The sequence below is a fragment of the Tauraco erythrolophus genome, chromosome 5 (genome assembly GCF_009769465.1).
Source record: "Tauraco erythrolophus isolate bTauEry1 chromosome 5, bTauEry1.pri, whole genome shotgun sequence".
Classification (NCBI taxonomy): Eukaryota; Metazoa; Chordata; class Aves; order Musophagiformes; family Musophagidae; genus Tauraco; species Tauraco erythrolophus.
The window spans coordinates 1,607,915-1,625,496 of NC_141469.1; the positions used below are offsets into that span (position 1 = coordinate 1,607,915).

A 17,582-nucleotide genomic window follows, 5' to 3' on the forward strand; every position below is an offset into this window, starting at 1 on the left:
TGCCACAGAGCACAGTGGTGACATCATTTGAGCACCTTCCTGACAGTATCAAGAAATTATTCATAGAATCATAGAATGGTTAGGGCTGGAAGGGACCTTCAAAGGTCATCTAGTCCAACCCCCCTGCAAGGAACAGGGATATCTCCAACTAGATCAGGTTGCTCAGGGCCTCGTCCAACCTGGCCTTGAACGTCTCCAGGGATGGAGCAGCCACCACCTCTATGGGCAACCTGTTCCAGTGTTCTACAACTCTCATGGTAAAAAATTTTTTCCTAATACCCAACCTGAATCTACCTCCCTCTATTTTAAAACCATTACCCCTTGTCCTATCACAACAGGCCCTCCTGAACAGCCTCTCCCCATCTTTCTTGTAGGCCCCCTTGAGGTACTGGAAGACCGCTATAAGGTCACCCTGGAGCCTCCTCTTCTCCAGGCTGAACAGCCCCAACTCTTTCAGCCTGTCCTCATAGGAAAGGTGCTCCAGCCCTCTTATCATCTTCGTGATCTTATTCTACGAACCAGACTGATATGCCAGTTTTAAACCCACAGCAGAGCATCCTAAAGATGAGACAGACTCCTGCACCCCCAAAGCAGAACAATGACCTCCTGTACCATAAATAGAGAAGTTTTGCACCATTGTTCATACTCTGGCACAGTGTCAGTCCGTTGGCAATTTATTTAACAGCAGTGAGAAGCGTGCTTCAGCGTAAGAACATTTCCAAGCAACAACCAAACACTTGTTCTCAAGATAGGTCAATTTTTTTTCAAGCAAGAGCTCTGGAAAAGGTCTCAACAGAGTCACCTGGATTTCTCTTCGCTGTGCACAAAGCGGACTCTCTTCTCCTTCACGTCCTTCCAGCTGAAGTGGTCACCTTTGCTCAGCTGCATCTCTTTGCCATTCCCCACCGTCACCAGCCTGCCGTTGGAGGGAGCGCTGTCGATATGGAACAGGAGCTGCCCTGTGGCACCGTCCGCATCACGTACACCCAGTAAGGAGAGGTCTAGGGGCTTTACCCCGCCAATCCCTACTGTGAGGGTATGGCTCACATGGAAGCTTGAGAGATATTTGCTGGCTAAAAAGAAAGAAGGGAAAGTATTAGTAAATAAACTACAGCCATGGGCTGCGTTAGCATCTTGTCTGTCTCTACCATCTTCTGGATAACAGAGTGCCAAGCCCTTATAATGCCCTGCTCGTTGCTGACCTAGGTGGACAACCATCATCTCAAGAAGAACTGCAATCCATCCCAGTCCCTGCTAGAATTTTGAGAAGCTTGGGCAAGCCGCTTCTCATCTTGAGTTCCCCGTCACAAGCCAACGTACGTTGGCCTGTCCTGCAGATGGACTAGAAAATCTGCATTTAGAACAAAGAAAAGTAACACTACCGTCGATTTAGCAAGGCATTTCCTTCAAGATCTTTTTTTCATTTGTTTTACATTGCCCATAAATGATGCTGTGACTGGAAAGGCGTGTCTCTGTACCTATCCAGGTAACTTCACTTAGAAAACCATGCACGTGCACCTTTTACGAAACAAAAAAGCTGGAGAAAACCAGCTGCCACCTTTTAACAGTCAACGTGAAACTGCACAAAACTGAATTCCAAAACTTCTGGCCTTAAAATCTGCCAGAAGCTCATCAGCTCGGTGGCTTTACCACGAGAGATGCTCACCTTCTTCACACTCTCTGGTCCATGCGTTCCCATGGAAACCCTGGCCACAGGCAGAAACACAAATCTTATTCTTCAGAAACGTGGTGCTGTCACAGAGCTGGCACAGGCTGTCACTGTCACACTCCAGGCATCCAGGAGGGCAAGCTGGATCGGATGGAAAGCACAACCCCACTGAGACACCGCAAAACCAGTGCAGCCACTGGTGCGCAGAGCTGTCCCCGGGGCTCGAAACAGAAACACCACTATTTGTGTCTTACCCACCTGGCAAAAATAATCAAATAGAGGCAAAGAGTTGAGATAAAAGAGTTGTTAAGAAGTTCCTTCCTCATTTGACCATGGTTTCCCACTGACTACAGAGAACCTGAGATGATTTTCCAAAAGGAATAAACGTGTTTTTAAGTAACTATTATATAGAATCATAGAATCATAGAATGGTTAGGGCTGGAAGGGACCTTCAAAGGTCATCTAGTCCAACCCCCCTGCAAGGAACAGGGATATCTCCAACTAGATCAGGTTGCTCAGGGCCTTGTCCAACCTGGCCTTGAACGTCTCCAGGGATGGAGCATCCACCACCTCTCTGGGCAACCTGTTCCAGTGTTCTACCACTCTCATAGTAAAAAATTTTTTCCTAATATCCAACCTGAACCTACCTCCCTCTATTTTAAAACCATTACCCCTTGTCCTATCATAACTGGCCCTCCTGAACAGCCTCTCCCCATCTTTCCTGTAGGCCCCCTTGAGGTACTGGAAGACCGCTATAAGGTCACCCCGGAGCCTCCTCTTCTCCAGGCTGAACAGCCCCAACTCTTTCAGCCTGTCCTCATAGGAAAGGTGCTCCAGCCCTCTTATCATCTTCGTGGCCCTCCTCTGGACCCTCTCCAACTGGTCCATGTCCTTCTTATGTTGGGGACTCCAGAACTGGACGCAGTACTCCAAGTGAGGTCTCACGAGGGCAGAGTAGAGGGGGAGAATCACCTCCCTCGACCTGCTATCAATTTGAAAAAAATACTCCCAATACATACTCAAGTCCTACACAGCTTGTTAACCTGGAAATACAACTGAAACCTTTCTAAAAATGTGGGTTTAATAGCTGGAGGTTTTTTTATATACAGTTTATACACGCGTACACACACACCAGCAGCCATCTACGTTGATGATTCCAACCCCCATGGCAGGGAGGGTTGGAACTAGATGATCTTTGAGGTCCCTTCCAACCCAAACCATTCTATGATTGTATGAATCTCACTCCTCCGGAATGAGGCACGTCTAAACGCAGTTCCAGCCCGTTATCTCATTCTCAGTTGACCGCATCACCTCGACAGCGAAGCATCTAAGTGCTTCCTCCTCACCTCAGCCTTGCAGAGAAAAAGCAGCGTGCAGAACCAAGCCCACGACCCCCAGTCCCTCTCCACCACACCACAGCTCGCTTCGCTTACCTGCGCACTTCTGCTGTGCCTGGTCCGCGTAGTACCGCTTCCCGCATTTGGGAACGCAGCGAGCATCCAAGAGGAAGAACGGGGCTTGGCAGAGGCTGCACTCGCCCGCTCGGCGGCACTCGAGGCAGTGCTGATCGCACCCTAAAAGTCATGGGGGAAGAGGTGGGCTGGACACTGCCGTAACGCCCCGCAGGAAGAACAGCCCTACAGCGTGCGCGTGTTGGAGGGCAGCAAGAGGGGTGAAGCTAGAGCGTGTCTTCCACGCGCAGGACGCACACAGACTGGAGAGGAGCAGGGCAAGGCGTTGGCAGCAGTGATTGCAAGCAACACTGAAGAAGAACTCACTCTGGCACGTGTCTGATTCCTCGTAGAAAGCTGCAGGGCACTGTTCCACACAAGCTCCTTGGTGGAGAACGTAGCCCTCCATGCACTGCAGGCAGTCGGTCCTCTGGGGACCTTTACAAGCATTACAGCTCCAGTCACACTCTGGAAGAAAAAAACAGTCGATCATAGAATGGTTAGGGCTGGAAGGGACCTTCAAAGGTCATCTAGTCCAACCCCCCTGCAAGGAACAGGGATATCTCCAACTAGATCAGGTTGCTCAGGGCCTCGTCCAACCTGGCCTTGAACGTCTCCAGGGATGGAGCATCCACCACCTCTCTGGGCAACCTGTTCCAGTGTTCTACAACTCTCATGGTAAAAACTTTTTTCCTAATATCCAACCTGAATCTACCTCCCTCTATTTTAAAACCATTACCCCTTGTCCTATGCAGGACAAGGCTGTTCGATGCAGGACAGCCCTTCCCGGGGTGCACGACCTACACAAGTGCTCAGCACTTGGGGTCAACAAGCTACGGATCTAAGTCCTAGGAGCAAAGAGCACAGTAAAAACTGTTCAAAAGACACTAAAAAAAAAGAAATGACTTATTGCCACTCGAGATATGGGTTGGTTTTATCCCCCTCTTGGACTTAACGTGTTCTAGCTATGTCAAAGTAGAGCAGATGCTCTTGTTCAGCATTCAGCCCTGCTGACACCGGCACAGTTCTGCTGCCCATAAAGCCTGACTTGATCCCGTTAAGTAGCAACGCTCCTTTTTGGCCCACACAGAGTTTGTTGCTCATTAGCAATTATCCACGCTGCTTCATCCATCTCATGCTTTCAAATGACTCTGACCAAAAGAAAATGAAATCCTTGTCCCTCACTACGTCCCTCTGGAAAGTCCACTGGCCAGAAACACGTTGGATCCAGCTGGGAACAGATGTGCCTTCATGTGCTCCTGTACTATCTCCCCTCCAGTCTTCAGCAATGTCCCAACCATGAATACGTGCCCAAAGACTACTCAGGCTGCCAACACCACCGTTTGCTTCTTGGTGGCACTCAGAGGGTCCGTATCAGCAATTAATGACAGACACACTCAATGGATGAGACAGACAAATGGACAAGAGCAAGAAGGGGGGACACAAGGACTCCCTGAAGTGAGCTGAACTGCTCCAGACCACGCAGCATGTCCAAGATGAAGGCAGGACAAGAGTCTTGCCTCGTTGCGACACCCTAAACACCAATGTCACCTCGCTGAAGAACCACAACGTTAAGGGGACAGATGCTGCTGAGTGCTGAGAGAGTCAGCTAGAAATGAACCCTGAACGACGAGTTATTTGTACCACATCCTGCTCTTAGTGGTGTCAGCTGCAACAAAGCCACGCTATCCCTGTTCCTTGCAGGGGCAGTTGGACTAGATGACCTTTGAAGGTCCCTTCCAGCCCTAACCATTCTATGATCTTCACTTATTTCCATTATGGAACACTCTCCTTGGGAGCTCTGGAAATCTTGGCAGCCACGTGGCTTTTAAATCACTCCAACCTGTGTTTTTCAGCAGGCAGCCAGTGATGCAGTATTTAGTAAGACAGAGAGAAGCAGGTAAGTACACACGGCCCTGTAAGCACTCAAAAAAAAGATTTGGCCCAGTAAGCTCACTCATTATTCAGCTGACCCACGACTAAATGAACCGCTGGACCTGACCCTTGAAAAGTTGACTGGCTAAATCATTTGCAAGAGAAGGATTTGCAAGAATTTTGTTTCATAGAATCATAGAATGGTTAGGGCTGGAAGGGACCTTCAAAGGTCATCTAGTCCAACCCCCCTGCAAGGAACAGGGATATCTCCAACTAGATCAGGTTGCTCAGGGCCTCGTCCAACCTGGCCTTGAACGTCTCCAGGGATGGAGCAGCCACCACCTCTCTGGGCAACCTGTTCCAGCGTTCAACCTGTTTCGCCAAAAGGCTGAAACACGTGACAGCAAACTGCCAAAAAAAGAGGAAAAAACTGTCAAAACCTTGCAAGTGGTCTGCCCCTGAACAATTTCCCCCCCTCAGATACACTTTTTACAGCAGGTCACCTGCAAAGTAACGGATTCTTAGCTGAGCCACTTGCAATATATATATATATATATTTTTTTTTTTTTTTTCCTTGAAACCAGCAATGTATTTTTCACCTTTGCAAGTCTTGCTGGAAAAATCCAGATAATACTGCTGAGCACAGCTCTCGTACCGGCACTCTCCGAACAACAGGACCTTCGCTGCGTCTCTGCAAGACGTACAGCTGGCAGCTGATTCGCAGCTCAGGCACTGGCTGCTGCAAGCTGTGGAGAGAAGAAGACCAAGAAAATAACTGTAATTACTGATGCACCAGCCAACGGTGCCAGTAAAAGTGGTATTACCTTCTAGCCTCACTACTCCTCTTGTCCTCTTTGAGAGGCACCTGTGGAGGCTTCAGAGGTTTTGCTGCTTCTGCTCCTTTTCTCAGCCTCCAAAATGTAAAAAGCCTCCTTCCGTTTGGAATAGACTGTTATGTCTCCTCACGTTGGTTCTTCCCCTCCTCTGGACAGGTCAGGGTAATAAAACACTGACCTTGAATTCAAATCCCCAAATAAGAGCTCTCCTTGTCTCTGGTTTTTTATTTGCTTTAAGCAATCTGCTTTTCATACGATGCCAGACTTTACTCATAAACGCACAAATTTGGAGACCTTGCTGGGACCAAAGGCCCATTTCATAGAATCATGGAATGGTTTGGGTTGGAAGGGACCTCAAAGATCATCTAGTTCCAACCCCCCTGCCATGGGCAGGGACACCCTCCACTACACCAGGTTGCCCAAAGCCTCATCCAACCTGGCCTGGAACACTTCCAGGGATGGGGCAGCCACAGCTTCTCTGGGCAACCTGTTCCAGTGCCTCACCACCCTCAATGTAAAGAATTTCTTTCTTATATCTAACCTAAATCTGCCCTCTTTCAGTTTAAATCCGTTGCCCCATGTCCTAGCACTACATACCCTTGTAAAAAGTCCCCCTCCAGCTTTCCTGCAGGCCCCCTTTAGGTACTGGAAAGCTGCTGTAAGATTTCACTTCACTTAATGTTTCCACCTTTTTATTTGCACACAGGATGAAATTTTGGAGCTGTAGGGAGCGAATAAAGACGCCAGGAAAAAATAATTCGGGGATTTACTGAATCTAGGATCAAAGTCCAGAGGCTCAGAATATTTCAACTCACCTCTTTGATGCCCATGGTCTAAACTTCTCGGGAGGCTGCACTAAGCCAGTGTCCCCAGTGCTGATGTCAGAGCTCTGAACTGATTCACAGCAGAAAATTTAATAGCAATGTGCTATGAAAGACCAAAAAACAGTTCCTTGCCCTTCACTTATGCACTGAAAAGCTCACTCCGATTCTGGTGAGAGGAAACTTTACAAAAATAACATGCAGAAAAGTGATGGAGGTTCACAAGTCTGCTTTGTACAAGCAAACGTAACTGCTAGCAAGCCCAAGCTCAGCTTTGTGCTTATGATAAACCAGAAAAAAGCTCTCAAAACACAGCCCCAAGTGTATAAACTAAAGAATAAAGCACAGCTGGCCATTTTTAATGGAAAAAAATCAAACAAAACCTCTCATAGGATTTAGCACAGCTACAGTTCAGGTGCTAAATATCATGTTGGTGATATGATAATTGTGGAATGCTAATTCAGTGATATGCCAACTGTGGAAACCAACTTCCATCTGCTTTTAATTCAAGACAGAGTTTTATAACCACAAAACCCCAAACCACCGCCGTAAAGGTGAAAGCAACCACACTGAAACGAGAACCCAGCGCCCTTCGAAACAGTTACTGGGTTTAGCTCACCTAAAAAAATGTTGCAGAAGGCCTGTATTTTATTGAGGTACAATGATTTAAAGAATCTAATAGCTGTTTTTAGGTGCTCTAGTGCCAGCCTGCTTTCACTGAACTTAAGAATTCTACATGGCAAAATTACTATTGGTAAGTGGAACGAAAAACCATTCAAAGTACGGTAAAACATTCCGCATGAGGTCCAAATCTATAGAAATCGGGTCACCCATGGAGGCATGCCACAACAGCGAGCAAAAATGGTATTTGACAGCAATTCTGTCTGCTTGTTTTATCAGCACGACCCCATATCTACGTTTTTAAACCCATGAAGAACTTGTTCAGCTTCGCGCTGTTCCTCGGCCAGTACGACATGAAAACACCTCCGAGAGCCCGTACAGGCACTCAGCATCTCTCTGAACTTCATTCCAAACCTGAGCTCCTCAAAAGTGCAGTGGGACTAAAATAAACGTTGGAAGAGAGACCGAATTTTCTCAGCTCCGTTGAAACCATTTTCATTACCTCTAAGTGGCAGCTTTCCAGCAGCCAGGGACCTTCTATCTACAAGGCTTATCAGCAGCTCTTCACTTGAAAAGGCACAAGTGACGCTTGGAATGACAAAAGACACTTGGAATGACAAAAATCCAAGGCACCAGCACACTTTGCCTTGAGCCTCCTGCCACAAGGATTAAGTATAAACTTCTTAAAAAGCCATTTGCAGTAAGGAGATTAGGGGAGTCGAATTTGCTTCCAAAAATCTATTTGCATTTGAGCTACTGGAAGGGTACAGTCCTCAAGAACATTCCACTTCTACCACCATGCCCTGAGGGAAGAGCTACCAATAGGAAAGTTTTCATTAGGAAAGGGCATTTTAATTAGGAAGGGAGTATTCTAGCAATAAGGGAATCTATACTGCAGGAGAGAATAGTGAATATCTTGTAGAGCTTGTAGGAAACTAGCTGGGACAGTGAGAATCTCCTGATTCCCTTTTTTTATTCATCTTTTTTATTACTTTCCTTTTTTCATTATTATTGAACTGTCTTTTTTTTTTTTTTCCTGTCAACGGAAGAATGGTACCAAGTCTTCCATCTACTTCCTTATGCAAGGTGTCTCCATTTCTGCTAATAAAATGGAAATAATGATTTCAGGAGAAACATATATTTCAACAAAAGGCAGGTAAAGCCGACAACCATACCAGCCTCCTCCTATAGGACCTCATCAGTAAAGAAATTGCATCTAGATAGGATGACACTGATACCTGTGCTCAGTGCAGCCCCACAGAGTTATTTTATGATAAATTGGGATAATCTAAATCAGGATAATGCAAGTCTTTACAAACCTGAGCGTTCAGGTTCACAGTAACCAAACCACTCAAGCACTCACTCATTTTGAGGGGTGTATATTAGAGGGGGTCAATTCAAGTAGGGTTTTTTGACATTTTTTATGTCTCTGGGCTATATGATTTTGCATTTTGGAACATCAAGCCCGAAAATTATGCGAGGAATAACCCAAATGATGTCAGGGCCAGAGTGAATATAGAGTAATAAAAGAAAAGAGAGGCCCTGAGAGTTTCCCACGGGATAAGGATAAAACATCACTGGATACAACACCAGATCAATTGTGTCCCATCTTTAGGAGGTAAAAATATCACAGCTCAGGTCAGTTAGGGCTGTGCCTATCAAGCTGTACCTCATTTCTCCTGAGGTTTCACATATGGAAAAGCAGAAATATGGCAGTCTTAATACAGCTCCCACGGCAGGGACCAGCAGTGGGGAGGGGGTTTGCCTTACTAAGGGTCTGATTAAAACCAGTCTCAACTTGTCCAGCTGTCACAAAGCCCAGAATCCACCAGTATTTTTGGCCACTTCTCTATCTACCACCTGGACAAGTGAACAAAGAAGCCTCCACAAACTCTCCTGCACGTTTTTACTGCGGGACCCAAAGCCTCCTGGCTTTGATGTCAGTAACAAAACTGCAACCGCGTTCGAATGTAAACCACGCTGTAGGCTCTGATCTTTAAGGTCCCTTCCAACCCTAACCATTCTATGATTCTATGATTCTCTGTTCCTAAGGCAGCTCATCACCTCTGTCGACTCACATAGCGTTTCTAGGCACTTGAAATCTTTCTTTTCCAGGCAACAGAAGGAAAAAGACATGTTAAGGAACACACTGCAGAAAGGAGAGATGGCTGGAGAGCAACACTCACGTTTGCAGGTCTGTCTGTCATCCTTGTAGTACCCTGGGGAACAGACTGGCACACACGTGCCGGTGTGGGAGAGAACCAGGCTGGTGTTGCAGGAAGAGCAGGAAAAAGGACCCCGGCCGGTGCAGGTTTTACATGAGGGGTGACACCCTGCAGGGACAGCAAGAACAAGTGTTTCTCTTCAAGGCAAAGTAGATCTTTGAGCAAGTTTCACAAGGTTCAGCAGAAGCGCTCTCAGAGACCGAGCGCGGTGATATTGAGCACCAGAAGTTCCCACTAAATCTAAGCCCTCAGTGGTGCACAGCGCCCAGGAGCAGACGTGCAGCCAAGCCAGCTTCTGACCGACGGATTAAATGGGTTTATTCGTGCTCTTTTCACCCATTTCCTCTTCTCTCCAACCTTCCCTGCCCCTTAAGAACAACTCCACAGGATCCACTCAAGACCTGTTTATCAGAGAAGAGTAAGAACAGAGCAAACGTGTATCAGCATCTTCCTCTCATCCTTTCTCACCACTACTATCAGGATAGACCCTCCTGAGCCTGATGTGCTTTACCTATTTACAGTCCCTCCCCAGGAACCACCAAGTGCTTTCTGCTCTTCCCTTCCTCTCCTGTTCTTTTCTTTCCCTCTTTCCCTTCCATCCCTTCATCTCCCACTTCTTCTGCTTCTTAGGTTGACTGAAGAGATTTAAAACACCACGGCGGATGAGGCCAATGTATCCTATTAATTTCTCCAAAGGGGGCACATCTCACAAAATTATTAGACTGTTTTATTTCTTGATAGGCCTTTACCTAGAGACTGATGCCATCGTTACACCCATCAGGCCAAATTAATCATGAGTGAAAGCGGGCAAGGAAATCAGGGAAGCGACTGCATTAGGCTGTGCTGGAGATCTTCAAAGCCACCACAAAATGTAATAGGAGCTTTGACACAGCCTGAATAATGCAAAACTTCTTTTAAATGAAACCTTTATACCAAAAGGGAGAAATGTTATCCTTAGGCTTAAATTTCCAGGAAGGCCAAATAGCTCTCTGAGGGATCTTTCCGAACGAATGACACAGGGTGTACTTCATATGTCTCCGAGACTTCATTTGTCAAAACCAGGGAAATAAACACACAACTCCCAGAGTGCTTGAGAGAAGCTTTGAGACGTTAACCATCAGTTGTCAGACTGGATTAGGAAATGCCACTTCCATCTTAATTCCAACGTGCAGAATTTCTTGGCTTGATTTCTCTCCCTTAAAAGAAACTGCAACGCTCTTTGCTCAGCGTAACACGCGTTGGGCTTTAAGATGTCTCTGTTGGCCAAGTAACAAGACAAGCAACCTACTTCCTTCTAAGAGTCCAAGAAACATAGAGCAGCTCAGACAATGATCAGAATATGAAACCACACCAACAATGAAAACTGGAGGAGATCCAGAAACAGGTGAAGGCCCAGAAGGCTAGAGAACAAAACGTGCTACCAGCGCAGCTTCACCCGTGCAGCTGGAGCGCTGCATCTATCAGGCCGGCCTAAAAGGCTGAATGAAATTGGCTTTTTGTTTTAGAAGCTGCTACAAATGATCCCCTTTTGGCTCATTACTGTAGCAAGACAAGTCTCAATGCCCCATCCCTGGAAGCGTTCAAGGCCAGGTTGGATGAGGCTTTGCCCAGCCTGATGTAGTGGAGGGTGTCCCTGCCCATGGCAGGGGGGTTGGAACGAGATGATCTTCGAGGTCCCTTCCAACCCAAATCGTTTTGTGATTCTATGATTCAGTGAGAGACCTTAGCTAGGATGATGTTCCATCTCAGGTAGCAAACTTCCTGAGAAGTTGCTGCCAGCTAGAGCGCTGCCTTCTGTGAGCAGAAGTTGCACGGCCCTTCGAAGCACATGCCCAGAAAGTATTTTCAAGCGTTCGCATCCCAGAACTGTGCTGATACCCTACAGACTGGAGACTTAGGGAGGGACACATGAAAAGTCTCTGAAATGATTCTTTCTTGTGCTTAAGAAGCCCATGTCTTCCTAGCAGTGACCTCAGAGTATCTACTCTACACTGAATGTAACGTACAGTCATCCCATTCTCTGTGCCACCACCTTGGAGAGATGGGATTTACTGGAAAGAAAAACCCACCTTAGAATCATAGGATGGTTAGGGCTGGAAGGGACCTTCAAAGGTCATCTAGTCCAACCCCCCTGCAAGGAACAGGGATATCTCCAACTAGATCGCAAGCATACTGCTGTCCAGTCCTCATTACACTTATTAGTTGAATTATAACAGGTCCCAGTAGCCTCAGCACGTGCTCAGGACAGTAGAGCACTGTCTGCCTCAAAGAACTCACAGTCTGAAAGCAGACACAGATTATGGGGAGCAAGGAGAGACTGCTCCAAGACATCTGGAAGAGTTACTAGCCAGGACGGACATCTCCTGCTCTCAGTGCAGCGTCCTGCTAGCTGGACAAAGCTTCTCTACGAAATAGGAACCATTTAATGGAATATCTCGCGAGGATTTAGGTTAGACATAAGGAAAAAATTTCTTACAATGAGGGTGATGAGGCACTGGCACAGGTTGCCCAGAGAAGTTGTGGCTGCCCCATCCCTGGCAGTGTTCCAGGCCAGGTTGGATGAGGCTTTGGGCAACCTGGTGTAGCGGAGCGTGTCCCTGCCCATGGCAAGATGGTTGGAACAAGATGATCTTTGAGGTCCCTTCCAACCCAAACCATTCCGTGATTCTATGACTCAGGTGGTCCCTTGCAGCTACTCGAGGCACCTGCAGGGATTACTCACTTTTGCAGGCACCACTCTCTGCATAGTATCCCAGCGGACAGTCGGGAACGCAGTGATCCCCCAGGAGCACGTGACGGGCGTTCTGGCACTTCAGACAGACGCTGCCGGCGTCCCGCAGGTTGGCCACGCACTCACGGCACAGAGGGTGACAGTCTGAAGGAAACAGGGAACAACGGACACTGTGATCGCTGACGGACAAACCAGAACTGCTGAGGGGAAACCCATATGGGAGAACTCAAGGAAGACATGAGAGATGCAACTTTCAGAGCCTCTTCCTGCTCTTTGGTGCACGAGGGCTGGGATCAGGTGCTGAACACTGCACATGTAGATGTCTGCAAGAGAGATGACCAGAAATGACCACCTTAAAGGAGCACTCCTTTCCTCTGGCCCTCATCCCCATCTTGTGCTCTTCCTGAGCACCACCACGTTTTCACTTTTCCTCCGCAACCACCTTCTCTGCATCTCTCTTGCCCCATTCCAGCATCCTCCTTCCCATCCTGAAGTGAGCTTGGGAAAGCTTTGCACAAAGCGAGTTCAAAGCCCTTTGCTTTCCCCAATCTTTCTCTGATTTTAGGTGCTTCTACCTCCAGGTTTGTCTTGAACAAACCCCGCTGGCAGCATTCACCTCCCTCTGCTCCCACTGCTGAAAAACGAAGAGCACAACCTGTGCAGTGGTATGACCTTCTCCCCTAGTTCTCACCGTTCAGATTTTTCCCACACAAACGAGACATCCATGCCTTGACTTCAAAGCCAAGAGCAGCATTTAGAGTTGTGGAAAAGTGCCTTAAAACCTTTTCCTTTTTTCCCCAGCAGCACACAAGCCCGTGTCTCCTGACCTCTGCCTGAACTGAAGCACTTCAAAAGGTTTTACAACGAGTCTTTTGTACGCACAACGGTGCAACCTGGAAGCCAAATTAATCCTCATTCTGGTCATTTAGAAAATTACAAAGGAAATGATGACTGTCTTGAGAGAAACGTAATAATGAGGCTTGATTTGAGTCCCTGGCCTCTTGCCAGATTTCTACTGAAGGTTCAACTTTGTGTCTTTTGTCTCTTGTGACAGCATTCTTGGAGATTGTGGGGCAATCTAATTTCACAAGCTGAAGACAGGCTCACATCGGAGTCCGGGGGAATTCTGCATCCATACCTGCAAGAAGGTATCAGCAACTGGAGTCTAACCCTACTCTAACTTCTCCTATACATTACACATCGATGATTCTTACCAAATGCTGGTGGAAAGGCACAGATGCAGCTCAGAAATGAATGCAATTCTGATGCAGGGATTCAAGGTCCTTTAAGCAGCTGCCTCCTTCACCCCCTGGATTTACAGGGCAGATAATCTCTCGTTTCCACCCCACACTCTCAATCTTGCAAATGGGAAATTAACAGCCAGAGGGGAAGTGAAGGGGTGTGGAAAAAAAAAAAAAATTATACTTAAGATAGTGACTCTGTAGGTTCTTAATCCATCTCTGCCCAGAGAGGTGGTGGATGCTCCATCCCTGGAGACGTTCAAGGCCAGGTTGGACGAGGCCCTGAGCAACCTGATCTAGTTGGAGATATCCCTGTTCCTTGCAGGGGGGTTGGACTAGATGACCTTTGAAGGTCCCTTCCAGCCCTAACCATTCTATGATTCTATGATCTCTGTTAGGACAGCAGTGAGAAAAGGAAAGCAGCACGTGAGGTCATGCTCCCAAACTCAGTGACAGATCTCAAAACCTTCTTAGTGGGGTTACACCTTACAGGGGTTATGGTACTGCAGCTTCTGACTGCACAGGACAAAAACTCAACACCCAAGGCATCGTCCCATGAATCTTCACGGCCAGACATCCCCAGCCTGTGCTGCCATCAGAGTGGAGAAACCTGCCATCTATCTGCAGCCTCACTAAAGCCAGAAAGGCTCACACGCAGCTCACCGCAGACAGCAAGGACTAAGACATCATCCAGAAGGCCCTGAGCGCCGTATGGAATTTATGTGCATAAAGCTGGAGGTGGGGCGAAGAGCTTTATGTACTTAAATTCAATAAAATAACTGTAAATCCAATTATGTCTGCTCCTCTTATTGTTAAAATGATACTCCTCCAGTTTCATCTCTTGCCAGAGGCACTGGTCTCTGATAGAGAGCTTTGGCTAGATACAACGAGTAACCAAAACTCACTGGGTATGGCTATAGGTTCCATAAACAGAACATAATAGGTCAACAGGTTCCATAAACAGAACATAAAAATGAGACAGAGAAAACTTAGGGTGTCCAAACAACCAGTATCTACTGTAAATAACTCGACTCTCCCAAACTAACGCTTAAAAAGCCAAGTACCTGCAAAACCTGGTGCTGCTGCAGCACAGTTTTCTGTATGTTGGCTCCTGTGTATTCCAAGAGTTCTTTTTCTCAGCTACTGTTTTAGGATAAATCTGCCCCATCACTCTCTTGTTGCTTTGCAAGCCTGGAGACCAAAGGGCACACGACACCAAACGAAAAACCAGAACCAACACTCATGGTGAATTTGAGGGACACTGGGGATCTGGTGAGAGATTAAAGGAAGAACTGAAGTGCTTCGTTTCGGAAAAGATTATTTCCATTTTTCCCAGCGGGCTCCCTCTGAGCAAGGACTAGGAGAAGCAGAGTGTTTTCTTTACGCTCCGCGCAGCCCTATTTGTTTCGTGTTTCTGCCTTCTCCCTGCTGATCCCCGCTCCAGCTCACCGAGCCAGCAAGCTCCTGCCTGCAGGCTTTGGCTTTTCGGAGGCTTCACACCTCCTGTCTGTCCCAGATCAGTGCAACTTCTTCCAGTATCCAAACTGGATTCTTCAGGGCAGCACGTCGCCACCTTTCTCGCAACCCCAGTGCCTTCCTACTCATCTTTTTGAGACTCCTGACTTGCCTGCCCCTATCCAAACAAAATTTTTGCCTGTTACCCTTTCAGCTGGCTCTAATTTCCTCCTTGTTCATTCACCTCCTAGCAAAAAAATCCAGTCACCTTAACCTATCACTGATCTTCCTACAAAGCAACTTTCATTGCAAAGTATAATATAATTACTTACGTGGATTTCTATTTCCAGAGTTACTTTACTTACACACCCTCTTTAGCTTTCTCTTAGCAAGCAAAGAAAACAGAAAATAGGGCCCTTCCTATATGGAAAGTATCTATTACATACTGTGCCCTCACCTGTCAAGACAAAGGAGGCTGCTGGAGGAGACAAAAATCATCTCCAAAATGTTTGTGAACGCTCACAAAGGAAACCAAAGGCATTCCTACCTCTTGGTTCGACCATCTGCTAAGCAATCAACCACTTGTACTGTTTAAAACCACTTCTCCTCTTAAGGGCTCTTTAGAAAAAAAATTCCTGATGCAATTTTCCTACTCTCAGGTAAGGTACGAGGTCTATAATAAAGCACTACTGTAAATCAGCACTTAAAACACCGTGGAATTTACAGGCACGTCAGCACGCGAACGTTCTCTAGCACCTTAGAGGAAACCCAGACAGAAAATCAGTATGGTTGATCCAGAAGGACACCTAGCACTCACTGACCAGGATTTTTGGGTGGATTCGATTGCTGGAAGGGTTTTTTGCCTCTCCTTTAAAAGACCCGAAAAGGAATCGGTCACGCAAACAAGCAAGGTGGGCTCCTGGTGAAGAGCAGGGACGTTTGCAGGATCTGCTGCATCTTCTGAAAAGGGTGGGAGCTTCTCTAGGCAGTGCAAGGGTGGGAAATCCAGCTGGATGGTGCCTGGCACAAATGATCCCAGACCAAAGTAGGGAAATGATCTTCCACTTTCCTCTTCTGGCAGCTCAGCCGCTGATTTCTGTAGGAGGCTGCACACCAGTGACTAAGTGGAGCTGAGCCCCCATTTTCCCTCTCACTCTGCTCAGCCAATCTCCAGCTCTTTGCGACGGAATCAACATCTCTCCAAGAGTTATAGCAACAGCTCATGAATTTTCCAAGGAGCTGAACGTATTTCTTGTTGCCAGAGCGTCCCTTCTGGAATTTTAAGAGCAAGGCAGAAAGGCTCGTGACAGGCATCCTCCCAAATGAGCTCTTCTGGTTTATCTTTGAATACTGTGGCTGCCCCATCCCTGGAGGTGTTCCAGGCCAGGCTGGATGAGGCTTTGGGCAACCTGGTGTAGTGGAGGGTGTCCCTGCCCATGGCAGGGGGGTTGGAACTGGATGATCTTGAAGGTCCCTTCCAACCCAAACCATTCTGTGATTCTATGATCTTCACAACTGCACACAGGCAAAGAAAGCAAGGGCCTGAGCAGCCAAAAAACAGGGATTGGGAGTTCCCTTTCAAGGAAGGGGCAGCTAGAAGTTAAGACAAGACCTTGGAGAAACCTGTATCAGTGGGTGTTTTGAGGTTCACTTCATGCCAGCTGCCCTTGCTGCTAATTCTGGTAAGGGCAGGGTTTTAGGAGAAGGACGACAATTTTAGCGATGGTGCTATTTTTCAGACTGGGGACTGCAACGCTTTCTGAGGCTGAAGTTGTCTTGGATAAGAGGGAGAGGGAAATCCAAGAGTGTTTTCAAACTGGGAAAACAAAAAAACCACAGAAGCCCTGACGCTCGACCAGGGACCGCTAAAGCCACAAACACATTCCTGCACATACACTTACAGCTACAAAACAAAATTAATCAGTTGAGCACTCTCAAAGACTGGCACAAAACCAGAGAAAAGTCACTGACTTTTGAAACTTGAGCCCATTTTCTCTTTCTTCTGCTTACACTTGAACTGCTTATTGATAAAACTGCTGCAAACGAGATCTGTTTTTTTCTATTAACAAGGCAAATGTTCCAATCCTCATTCAGGTAACAGGTACAATAAGAACATTAATTCCCAGGCAATGGTTTCAAGTGGCAGCTGGTTTACTCCATCCTATATGAAAGATTTTCCCCTATAGGTCCATAAAGTATGACAGGTGGCTATAATGCACAGCAGCCCCTGGAAGTCGTAACACAGTTCTGCCTGGAGGGTCGGACGCGAGAGATAAATGGGAAGATGATTGCAAAAAAATTATTGCTTTGGGAAGCAAAGAGAAAAGCTTTGTTATATTCTGATGCAAATCACATATTATGCAAGTGTCAGGGGTTTTAATGTTTTCTTTTATGGCACAGCTGCTCTTTAACTGGTCATTAATAACTTGGAAGGGCAAATTTAGCATTTTGATCAGGGCTGAACCAGAAGAATGAGTGAAATTTAAGAACTTGGATGCGGAGCTTTTTATCTCTAGCAGAACTGGCAACACACATCCTTTTGCTTAAACATCAGACACAGATTTGGTGCAAGGAGCGACACACTTCAGACTGCAGATCCCAGACCAAAGCACAACTTTTTTTTTTAAAGGCAACAAATATCCATGTTCCTCTACAAG

The 17,582-nt window shown here is 46.8% G+C and overlaps 1 protein-coding gene across 1 annotated transcript in view; it reads right to left on the reverse strand.

Moving 5' to 3' along the window:
* Window positions 1-17,582, reverse strand: part of FRAS1 (Fraser extracellular matrix complex subunit 1) — a 172,068-nt gene that overhangs the window by 59,562 nt on the left and 94,924 nt on the right. The window contains exons 21-27 of the mRNA XM_086611962.1: window positions 12,221-12,373; window positions 9,460-9,606; window positions 5,595-5,741; window positions 3,448-3,588; window positions 3,103-3,243; window positions 1,667-1,810; window positions 803-1,073 (exon numbers count right to left, since the gene is read on the reverse strand). Of these exons, the coding sequence (XP_086468088.1) occupies window positions 803-1,073; window positions 1,667-1,810; window positions 3,103-3,243; window positions 3,448-3,588; window positions 5,595-5,741; window positions 9,460-9,606; window positions 12,221-12,373 (1,144 nt within the window). The remainder of the gene's footprint in view (window positions 1-802; window positions 1,074-1,666; window positions 1,811-3,102; window positions 3,244-3,447; window positions 3,589-5,594; window positions 5,742-9,459; window positions 9,607-12,220; window positions 12,374-17,582) is intronic.